Source organism: Lagenorhynchus albirostris, chromosome 6, assembly GCF_949774975.1.
Source record: "Lagenorhynchus albirostris chromosome 6, mLagAlb1.1, whole genome shotgun sequence".
NCBI lineage: Eukaryota > Metazoa > Chordata > Mammalia > Artiodactyla > Delphinidae > Lagenorhynchus > Lagenorhynchus albirostris.
Genome location: NC_083100.1, coordinates 43,405,039 through 43,417,484, shown reverse-complemented (window position 1 = coordinate 43,417,484; position 12,446 = coordinate 43,405,039). Strand labels below are relative to the sequence as shown.

Genomic DNA, 12,446 nt, shown 5'->3' with positions numbered 1-12,446 from the left:
CTGGCAAAAATTCAAAAAGAAGTCTCTTCTGAACAGTAGTCACAGAAGTTTTTCTTCTTAAAGTTTTAATATTTTTTTCTTTCTCTTCTTTTTGGCTCTTCTAGAAAGAACAGATGTAAACAGAAGTAACAGCATATTACTGTTTGATGTTTGTCATCAGCATATGTAGGGACAAATGTTCTGGTACTTTGTGTTAAAACAAAGTACATTTACCCTTGACTGTTCTCAAGTCCTTTATACTTTCATGAGCTGTAATCACAATTTTCATTTGAACTTGTTTCATTTGTTTTACTTGAATCATGTAATAACTAAATAAGACTTATTCCAGTTATTAAGTTACATTATTTTCCTACTCTTTGGTTTACATGGTATGTTTTGTTTCTTTTGTTAAGTGTCTCGTTTGCCTTAATAATTGGAAACACTAATGTATTGAAATAAGTATTTGAAAGTGGTTCTATTCTGTGATACTGCTTAGATTTTTAATTTCTAATTATAAGTTTCATTGGTATTCAATTATATTTCATTTGTGTTTGGAACATTTATATACTTTCTTCAGTAAATCTGTGCACATCTATTCCATGCTTGAAAAAAACATAGCTATCTGCCTTTGTAGATGCATTTCTGAAGATGGGATACCCTGGTTACACAAGGAATGTTTGAATATAAATTATACCCTTGGCCCAGTTAATAAAAATTCATCTAATTTGTATGCTAGAAATCCTCTCTTAACTTTAATGAATTTTTTTCTTCATTCATGAGAAAAGCCTTTAAAATAGAAGAGTACTATCTTAAGAATATATATTGTTATTTTAGAGCAAATGCTTCATAAGCACTGGCCCACTTAATCCTTGTAACTCTAGTGATGGAGATATTATAGACAAGTATTATTTTTTAATGTAACTAATTTTAGGCTATGCTCACTATAATCTAGTTGTCACTGTTTTACATAAGAGAACAGTTGTCAGTTTGAGGTGAAAGAAACTACGTGTTTATTATAGAAAATAATATGAATATGTACTAGGCACAGTCATGCCACAACTTACAGTATAACATGGGGTATACACCAGTAAATGGGCCCTTACAATGAAATTCAGTAAATACTGTGATGAGAGAAAAGTCTCATTAATAATTGTTCAGATTTGAACAAGTAAGTTAGAGGTAAGGAAAGTTATGATAATAAAATGTGTGTATTAGTGCTTGATGAGAAAACCACTAGAATGGTTCTGAACCTTTTTTGGGTCTTCCCAGAAAAAATGTTCACATACCATGATTTTATATAAACTGTAGGGAATTCACAGACGCATGGATCTCAGTTTAAGAACTCTTACACTGGAAAAAGATTAACATAGCACACCAATAGTATTTTCAAGAAAGGGACATATGTAAATGATTAATAGAAGTCTTGCTTAACTGCATGCAGTTAAACATCTTTTGTTTAATGATTCATGGGCTTAATATACTACACTGAAATGCTGCATGTGGGAAATGCATGTCTGGTCATATCACATCATGATATGATGTTTAGTCACAAGCCATAAACTATACAATGAGCAACATTAATATGAGTACTTAGAAACAGTTAAAAAAACACACATACACAGCATAAGTGTGGTTACATCCAACTGTGCAAACATTTAACTAAGTCATCTTGTATTTACAAATTTGATCAGTGTTTTTAAATTTAGAAAAATTGTAAATTTACTGACAGTTGGAAATGAGGCTTTGGGATATGGTTCATATTTAAGGTCAGTTTCTTTGACCTTTTTTGTTTTATTTTTAGAAGTTGTTTCACAAGTTTTGGGGGTTTTTTTGGTTTGGGTTTTTTTTGTTTTTTGTTTTTTGTTTTTTTAATGAAGTTTATCTAAATCTTGAAGGGATAAGCTTGACATACCTCTGTGTAAAACTGACTGTCCCAGAATGTAATACTTTTCTTGGACTTTTTAAAAAAGAATTCAAAACTTTTATAAATAACTATCTGTGATCTCTGCAGATTATATGATCACATAATATTGTTGAATTGGTAGTTGAAATTGAAGTAATAAAACCATGGCTGAAGGAGTTTTCAAGCTCAGCCTTCTTACTCCTTAAATAGATAAGATGAGGAAACAGACTGGATAGGTTCTAACAGCAGTAGAATTGGGCTTGAGCTAAGTCTCCCAATTTTCTGTTTGCTATTCATTCAAATTCACTCTACCATTTTTAATGTAGATGTTTGCTATTTCTCTTGATGACATTTTGTCTTTACCTAGCATAGTTATATTGTCCAAAAGGCAGAAATTTTATTTTCCTAATTTAACTTTTACAGAAGATACCAGTTATTGGATTAAAAGTCAATCTAATTTTCAGTGAGTGTATACAGTCATTCTTTGGACATTAGTCAGTGCTTGCTATCCCTAAGGAACTAGGCTTCTTCTCAAGGAGGTTGTGCTTTGAGTACCCAAAATGTGGCCATTTTACCATGGCTATTAGATTTGAATTCTGTTTTTTAGCTTTTAGCTGATGACCTTAAGGCTATATTTTTCTTTCAAACTTCAGAACTTTATTATGGTGCTATTAAAACATTCCCCTCATGTTATTCCCCCTCCCCCCCACACAAATTACTAGAATCTTTAGTAAGACTATTTCATAATCTTGTAGTATTGATATTTTTCCTTTGTAGGATTGGTGGTGGTCCTCAGGAAAATGGGGGAAGAGGCAGAGCAAATGTTCAAAAGGATTAGCAGATTGTGTAAAAAAGGAGAATTTGGACAGAAGGAACCTGTTGCATAAATTCTTAACTACTAAACTTGTAGGAAAACTCCAATATTTAAAATTTTAAACACTATATAGGTAAATGCCTTCATAAAAACAAATGTCATTTTTGTACTTAAAAGGCACATAATTTAAAAAACCATGAAGGTTTTTTCCTGTCTCTTTCTCTGTGGTAGCTGCTAAACTTAAAGGAATACTTTTTGATGCAGTTGATTTTATTTGATGATGGTAATCTGGTTGCTTGATTTAAAGGAAAGAGTAAAAATAAATTTGAAAGCACAGTTACTCTGGATGAAATAGCAGCATCCTTACATAATTTTTTAATCTCACCTAGTTTCAGTTTAAAAGTTAAGATCTTCTGATAACTTGAGGGCTAGAGTGGAAAAATGAGGACAACATATAATTGTCACACTTCTGCTTTTTAATATTTTTTTTTTTTTTTTGCGGTACGTGGGCCTCTCACTGTTGTGGCCTCTCCCGTTGCAGAGCACAGGCTCCGGACACGCAGGCTCAGTGGCCATGGCTCATGGGCCCAGCCGCTCTGCGGCATGTGGGATCTTCCCAGACCGGGGCACGAACCTGTGTCCCCCCCATCGGCAAGTGGACTCTCAACCACTGCGCCACCAGGGAAGCCCTGCTTTTTAATTTTAAAGATAAAGTCACATTGTCTTCTATGTTTGTGTCTCTATTCTCGTGGTAGTTTCTGGTTTTTGTCATTTGAAGAACTTGATTTTTTTTTTAATCAGAAGTATTTTTGAATTTAAAATATTGGAGGTTTTTTTCCTCTCTTTTTTTAAAATAATAATCATGCTCCATTAAAAAATCAAGACAAATTTAGTTAATATGTGTAATGTTCAGTTTGGTCATGTTAGCAATCACCTGTTACACATGCTTATAAGCCACATTTTTAAGGCAGTTTGTGGCTCTGGGGAGCAATGGATGATGCCTTGAACTTGGTAACATTCATAAGAAAGGATTATATTGGCTTATTATGATTATATCAGTTCTTCATGATTATATCAGTTGATGTGCTTGAGGGTTTTTTTCCTCAAATAAAAGGCGGATAATTTGTCAACAGAATTCCCTTTTTTGTTACTTTATTTTTAGGGCTAATCTATGAAAATACTAGATTTAGAACATTATTTTTAACCTGTAATATTTATATTAATTCTCACGTATTATTTAGCTTTAAAGCATTTTCTTTGGAGAGATTAAACCAAATGTTTTGTAAAATCATTTTTAGTTACCTCTTTTTGCCTCTTTCTTCTATGCCTTTTTCCTCTATGATTTCTAATTTTCAATTTGCTTCTACACCTCCATACTTTACGAATGGAATCAAGTGATTTACTTACAAAATAACTGTGATTAATGCATTGACTTTAAATGAGTCATATTAATATTACATTTATTGGCACATGTCCCTGTTAATAGTGATATTTTCACCTGTGTTGTGATGTGTAATACATAATTCAGTTCATGAGTATATTGTATAAACAGGTTATAAAACTACTCCAGTATACTTACTAATTCGTTTAATAGCCATTGTTAAAACTCAGTGCTTCTTTGTCAAATTTTCATTCATAAAAGTTTTCCTCAAAGGAATGTAAATTCTTTAACTTGATAGATATGTTTATAGAAAAATAAATTTGTATAATTTTCTAATCTCAAGGTCTGATTACTAACCTTTTCAAACAAACCACATGGTTTGCTTTTTAAAAGTCATGTGGTAATAAATGGGTTAGAAATTTTGGTAACTGTATTTTGTCCAGTTTATCTTTAAGTTTTCCTACCATACTTAATATAAATTACTGTAATTTTAAGATTAAAATAATGTGATATCTAATAATACTTGTGCAGTGACTTAAAACTGAAATAAACATATCCCTGGGCATGGGAATATTTTTCCAAGAGATAAAGAGGCATTGATAGTTTTAAGACTATCAGTTTCTAAATCTGTTTCCATAGGTGCCTTTCTTAAAATTAACCTGCCTTTGGTCTAGGTTTCCTCCCATTTTCCAAAAGGTATATACTTCTCGTGTCCTAAATTTTACTGTGGTGCACTGCTTCAGGTTGTAAAAACGTCTTGGGCACCATCAAAAGAGAACATTTTGAAATATTGTGGTCATGGTATTGAGGATGTGAATCACTGTAATCACTGTAGTGACTGGGAACAAATCTTATATACCAGGTTGTTTCCAGATTTTTGGTTTCAACAAAATGGAAAGAGGATCTGATCAAGTTGTTAGTTAATGAGAGCATTAAGTGTAGTTTTTGAGGGTATATTTTACTGTGTGACCTTTGTATGTAATGAGATAAATGTGTAAAGGATTGTGTACATTGCCATAACAAAGTCTTTCCTATTTCCATCTACTCATCTATTATCAGCAGGATTTCTCAACTTGTACATCTGTAAAAATTTAGAATAGTAAGAGAATTTATACTTCTATTCTAGCAATAGAAAATATCCACTGGTACATGAACTAATTAAAAATCATCTACTATTTCAAAAAAAGAAAATATTCTAAAGGAACAGTTTTGTAATCACTGTGCAAAATTATTAGCAAATAAACATTTTTCCTTTAATTTTGTATGAAAAATTTCAAACATGCACAAAATAAACAGAAAAGTATAACCATCCCCCATCTACCCATTCCTGGCTTCAGTTTTCATAACATCTGTTCCTTCACCCCTCTGTACCTCTCTACTGGAGAAATGATTTTTTTTTTTAACAGTTTGTGTTTTTGCTTTGGCAGGGCGGTGCAGGGGCTGGGGGCATTTACTCTAGGTTATTTGGTATGTGTATGTGTGTTTTTTTCTAACATCTTTGCACATAAACTTTATAATGTAAATTTTTCAAAATTAAAATGGTGTGACATCTGATAATGATTACTAAATCCCACATATCCCTGGGGTACGTGAAATCTTTCCAAGAGATTACAGGGGGGAATATATTTTATTGACTTCAATTAAATGCTCTTTCTAGGTAGATAATAAGAAGAAACATTAATCAAGTACTTTTACATTTAAATTGGGAAGTTTTGAGTAGAGACTTTCTTGAGTCAACACAGTCATTCAAATGTTTTATTTTGTCTATTTACATAATCTGCCAGGACATTTCAGGTAGCTTACCCAAAATGTTATATAATGATAGACATTGATAAATACCAGTTGTTTCTTTAAAATAGCATAGAAGTAAAATCTAATTGTACTTTAATTTAGTATGCTGCAAAGTAGACCAAGAATGTGACCATAGTCAAGAGTTGAGACAGTTTTTCGTTTTTTAAAAATGAAACATGACAGCTAAACAAAGAAAATTTGTATTAGTTTTATAGGGTACAGTTTAGGTCAGAGAATGAAAGTTCAAATATAACTTGTTTATTTTACATTGATTAATTGTATAACCAGTAATTATCCATGTGACATCCCAATGCAAATGCTGACATCCTTTTCCAAAAGAGTTGTTTTTTTGTGCTTTTTCAAAGGTTAAAAAGGTTTTTGTGGTTTAAATGTTGTTACATATTTTACAGCATTAGGATCTATGGAATATTTTGACAACTGCAACAGTTCAATGAAGTTGGTAATTTCTTCTTTTAATTATTTTTCATTGAACAGCTTTGGAGTTACATTTCTACATTTTGATTTCTGGTGTATTATAAAGAAAGAAAACTTAAAAATATGTCAAAGGACACTTTAGAGAAAATACATAGATAGTGATGACTATATGGTTGTAGCTAAATTATTCTTAACTTGTTTAAACTTTGTTAATGCCTGATTTTGATGAAATAGTGTGGTGTTCTTTCCAGCTACTGATTGTGTATGTCATTGCACATTCTTTCTCAAATAAGTTGATTTGTAGGGTTTCACAGATTATCAGCCACATCCTAATCCACTTGTAAAGTGGATAATGAACCTGGCTTTATTCAATTAAATAATACTCTGGTACAAGTCCCCCCACCACCGAATAAAATTTTAAAGTGTATTGTTTTGGGTTTTTGAGGGTAAAGTTAAAAATTTTCGTTTTTACAATTTTAGTTGTCAAATTACTTCATTTTAAACTTGTTTTAAAAATTAGAGATGTATTGTTTCTTTTGGGTGCATATCACCAATTAATACGTTTGATTTCAGATCTACAACTTACTGCTTTGTAAACTTCGCCGAGGTAAAATGAAACCATTTGGCTACTTGAACTGATCTACATTACATAGGTTTTTCCTATTGACATTTGCAGTAGCTAACATGTCAGAAATAGAAGTGATGAAACAATACATCTTCCATACTCTGAATTGGCATAATGCTAAATACAAAAGTAGCTAATTTTTTTAGACTATGAAATATAATTTTTTTAGTTCAAGTATTGTTGTAACAAGTGAGATATTAAAGGTAGAGCTTTCTCTACATTAGTAAAATGTATCCAGAATGTTTACATATACTAGAATTGTAAAAGATAGCTTTGCAACATAACTCATTTTCTAACTCTAATACTGGTTTAAGTTTATTTTAGAAATATAAGTAGATTGTTCTTAATTGAAAACCATAATTTATATATACCTAATTCTTTGCTAAGGGTAAAACTTTATTTTAAGTTTTTTTAAAATGTGAAATTAAATAAATAACATACATTGTAGCAGATTATGTGGTGTTATGAAGGATAAGGGGGTTTGAGGAGCTTATATTTAAACTTTTCTGTAACTTTGGGTTGGGAAAAGTTATACTTAAAATAAAGCATTCCCTTTGTAATTCAGATCCATTCTCAACATATGGGTGTTAATGTAAGAACATATAAAAAAGCTTATGTAAATATTGAATTACCTTAGAAGTATTTCCTAGATTTAAAAGTACTAATGTGCAGTATATTAATTATAATGATAGCAGTTTGGAATTTTGATATTATATTCACTTAAACCTTAACTGGGGTGGGGCCCTATATTAACATATTTATGTCTCATTTCTTTGCAGCAAGGAGTGAATAATGCTGAAAAATTTGACTATGTAAGTACAATATAGAATTCAGTTTTCATGCTACATTCTTTATATTTGTTCCTTGATTACTAAAAATACTTTCTAATTTTGGTTTATAGGTAATGCAATTTTTGAATAAGATGGCTGGTAATGAGTATGTTGGATTCAGTAATGCAACGTGAGTCTGATTTATGATTTAGGTTTTTATGATAGGTCAGATCTCTTGAAATTAATTTTAAAAATCTAGATTATAGAATTTTATTTTAAATACTGTTTTGTGACTCCATGTATGTATACTTCAGTGAATAAATAATTAGAATTTGGTCATTAGAGAGAAATGTATGATTTCTAAATTACCTGAGGGAGGACACTTAAAATGCTTTAACTAGTTTTGAGAAACTTCTTGTGGGAAATCATAGAATTAGAAGAGACCCTAAGTTTACCTTAAGTGACTGGCATTTTCTCAATTTTCTCTTTGTCTATAAATACTGTCTTACCTCTCATAATCTCTCTGTGCCTGGCTAACTTGATTTTTACCCCGACTTTTTATTTTGAAATTTGCAAAACTACAGAAAAGTTGAAAGACAAAATATGAAAATCTGATATCTTTCACTTATATTTTCTGATTAATATTGTGTCTCATTTGCTTTTTCTCAACCTGTCTCTCTCTTTAGATGGACAGTTTAAAATAAGTGTGTATCTCTACATACATATACATGTACATATGTGTAAATATAAATGTATGTGGGGTTTTTTTTTCCAGAACTGTTTGAAATTAAGTTGTAGACCTCATGCTACTTCACCCTTAAATACTTAGCATGTGTATGCTAAGAATAAGCACATTCTCCTTTATAATCACAATGCCAGCAACACATTTATTAAGAACATTAACTTAATTTTAAAATACGATATTAATCAATATATAAATGTCCTCAACTGTCCTGTTAATGCCTTTTATGGCCTTTATTTTTTTCAGGAACAAATCAGTGTCATGCATAACTTTTGTTATGTTTTTTTTTGTCTTTTTAAAGTAGAACAGTCCCCCTACCCTAGACGCTTTTTAAAATTTTACTAACTGGCTTTTTTCGAAGAGTACCAACCATTTGTCTTATAGAACAGGAATTAACTTTTTCTGTGAAGGACCAGATAGTAAATATTTTGTACTTGGAGGCCATATGGTCTCTGTTGCAACTATTCAATTCCACTGTTTCAGTAGGAAAGCAAGCAATAACACTATGAGGCTGTGTTCCAAAAAACTTTATTTATAAAAGCATGGGCCACATCAGGCCCATGGGCTGTAGTAGACATTCCTTATTTTGAATAGGTCTGATTGTTTCCTTGTGATTAGATAAAGCTTAAGCAGTTTGGGGATGCTTAAGCTTTATCTAATCACAAGGAAATGTGATGAGGCATGATCATACCTCTCCTTCCACTCCTAAACTAGGTGATGCTTTGTATTTCACGTCTGCCTTACCAGCTTTTATTCATCAGCTTAAGGATCTTTTCCAGGAAGTTTTTTATGAATCTCATCTCACCTTCCTTCTGTGCTCTATTACCATATTTTATTGAACTTATTCTGTGATTCTATGTCTCTTTTTGCCTCGTCATCACCATTAGACTCTGACTTCCTTAAGACCTGGATAGAGTATCTTCCAATTCATTTCTGTATTCCTGTTATCTATTGGATAGTAAGTACTGAACACAATGTTTGATGAACAGAACTATGTGGTAGGCACTGTGATCATTGCTGAATTGTTAGTACTTTATCTATATACTATATTGATTTTTTTTTAAGTATGACAAGTTGACAAGTTCATTTCCAAGAACTTTTCCATATCCAACATTTTTTCCCGACCATAGAAATATTAAAATGTGCAGTTAGAAAGAGCTGTCCACCCCTGATCAGTAATAAAAAGAGTGTCACGCACAGTTCCTCTTTTAGCAGCAGCCTTCTGAACTCTTTTTTTAAAATTTATTTATTTTTGGCTGTGTTGGGTCTTTGTTGCTGCGCGCAGGCTTTCTCTAGTTGCGGTGAGCAGGGCCTACTCTTTGTTCCAGTGCGTAGGCTTCTTACTGTGGTGGCTTCTCTTGTTGTGGAGCACGGGCTCTAGGCACGTGGGCTTCAGTAGTTGTGGCTCGCGGGCCCTAGAGCACAGCCTCAGTAATTGTGGCGCATGGGCTTGGTTGCTCTGCGGCATGTGGGATCTTCCTGGACCAGGGCTCAAACCCATGTCCCCTGCATTGGTAGGTGGATTCTTAACCACTGTGCCACCAGGGAAGTCCCCCTTCTGAACTCTTACAGGTTGAGCTCTCAAATGTACCACAGATAAAATCTGTCTAAATCAAAACTCATTCTCTTCCTTACTAAACTGCTCGTTGCTCTAAGGATCCCAATGTCAGTTGATATTGCCATCCTTTCTGTAGACTACGTTAGAAATCTAGACTTTGTACCAAACTTTACCCCGTTTCTCCTCTTTCCTGTTAGGTCAGAAGACTTGTCCACTGCTCTCATGTTTGATCATACCTCTCCTTCCATTCCTATCATCACTACCTAAGTTAAGGCTTCCTATAGCTCTCATTACAGTAGTCTTCTAATAGTATCATTGATCCTTTCTTTTTCCCTTTTCCCAAACTGATGTCAGAGTTATCCTTCTAAAATGTAGATCTGATAAGGTAACTTGTTTGAAAGCCTTCAAGCTTTCATTTTGTAGGTAATCAGTAGCCATTACATTTTTTAGCATTTATCAGTCTTGATAATTTGGTCCTAGTCTCCTTTGTTGGTTTGGTATTTCTCTACTCTTCTCCATGAAACTGTTTTCCGAGATACATTAGAATATTTGCCATTCTTTAATGAAGTTCTGTCTTTTATAACTTTGTTCATGCTGTATAATATTTGCCACTTCCTCGGCTTCCCCCAGAAATTTATTAATCCAGCAAATGCTGTAAGGTCCATTTCATGTCTCTCTCTCTCTCTCTCAGTGAAATTTCCATAGATTCTCTCAGTTGGAATTGACTATTTAGTGTACTTTGGGGGGGAGTCAGAAGAGTCTGTAATTAATAGTAAATTTTAACAGTTGAATATTTGATAATTTAAAAATTAGCTTCTTTATTCACAATATATGAAGACTAGAAAGGACCTAGTTCATTTCAGTCCTTTTACAGCTGAGAAAATTAAGGCAGAAAGAATTGTTACTTAAATGACTTGCCCAAGGCCACATAGCTAACCTGTTGACAGAACTGGGACTGGAACCCAGCAGCCTTGACTCTTAGGTCAGTGTTCTTTATACTGCACTTTGCTATACAAATTAACCTACAGAACAATCATGCTTTTACAGAAAGTAAATAAATGGAGCAAATGTTTTTTTTCTTTTAGGTTTCAGTCTGAAAGAGAAAGTGGAGATCGAAATTTTGCAATAGGATATTACTTAAAAGAAAAAAAGGTTTTTAAATTCTGTTTCTATTTCAAATTATTCTTTTACTTATTAAATAAAAAATTTTATTAAAATACATGAAGTATAATAAAACTCAACAATAGCTTTTAAGCAGCTATCTATGACTATGGTGCAGAGGTTTTTGCAAAACACTCTTGAGTTAATACTATCAAAGTGTTAATATTCAAGCAATTTGTATTTGGTAATATTGAAATATTTGACTAGTTATAGTAATGCAAATTTTGCGTAAGGATTGGCCCATTTTTCAAAAGCATAACGCTTGACTATTGCTGGTTACACTTGATTTTTAAATTTTAAGGCACGTGGGCTTAAATTTTAAGTGGCTGGTCTAGTAACTTGGTTCATGAATTATGAATCAGTTTATCATTGCCAGTTAAACTAGTATCTAGAAATCTAGATAATTATGTCATGTAATTTTGATTTATTGTTCTTCATTATTTCATGTTTGCACCCTTTTATAGGTTGTGTGCTATTTTGTTCTCAATTAGAATGAAACGTGTATATTTTAAATTTAATCTCCATGTATCTTTTACTTGTGTGCATTTTTTTTTCCCCATGTGCCTATATTTTTAATTGCCTTTCTATTTTTTCAGTGTTTTCCAGAAGGTACAGACATGGTTGGTATATTAGACTTCTATTTCCAGGTAATTTATTTTAACCGTATGAATTATGTACATAAATGGGTGTGTCACATTTTGCAGAATATAGATGTCTCTGAAAACTTGGCTTTAGGCAGAGAGAAAATAACATTTCCCATTGACTTTCGAAAAAATGTCCTTGTTAAAGGCAGTCTCGTGTCTGTATCTCCTAAAAAGTGATGTCTCAGAATGTAACAGGGAAATGTTTTTTTCTATAAAAATATTATATTTAAGAAGTATGAAAAATAATGTACAGCTCCAGCAATTGGCTTCTCTTTATTATAAACCAAGCTCTGTTTTCTTAGTTTTAAAATTTTGTTTGAAGGAGTTACTTGTTTCTTTATCAGCAGGTTCATATTCAACATTCTAAGGTGGCATTTTCTCAGTTTGTTTAGTTCGTTTCTACAATGTCACATAATGGATTTTCCAATAAGTTAGAGTAGCTTTCCATATTCATGGGGGAGGTGTCCATTTACATAATCTTCTGTGGTATAGAACTCAAGATAGCCTTCCTGGACATCCCTCTCTTCCCCCCATATTTTCAGTTCAATTCATTCTTACAGATTTAATGCCATTGGTGCTTCTGATGAGTTTGTAATGTGAAGCTACGTAGTAACAAATTAATTACTGTTAATTTCTGTTTTAC

At 32.3% G+C, this 12,446-nt stretch overlaps 1 protein-coding gene across 5 annotated transcripts in view; it reads left to right on the top strand.

Annotated features, from left to right (window-relative positions):
* GLS (glutaminase) overlaps positions 1-12,446 on the top strand; it is a 78,236-nt gene that overhangs the window by 25,202 nt on the left and 40,588 nt on the right. For 3 of the 5 annotated variants that reach the window (XM_060152424.1, XM_060152425.1, XM_060152427.1), the window contains exons 8-11: positions 7,708-7,740; positions 7,830-7,888; positions 11,084-11,150; positions 11,756-11,806. In XM_060152424.1, coding sequence (XP_060008407.1) covers positions 7,708-7,740; positions 7,830-7,888; positions 11,084-11,150; positions 11,756-11,806 — 210 coding nt within the window. Of the gene's footprint in view, positions 1-6,290; positions 6,329-6,876; positions 6,911-7,707; positions 7,741-7,829; positions 7,889-11,083; positions 11,151-11,755; positions 11,807-12,446 lie in introns of those variants that run through there. The other 2 variants (XM_060152429.1, XM_060152428.1) reach the window with 2 other exon arrangements.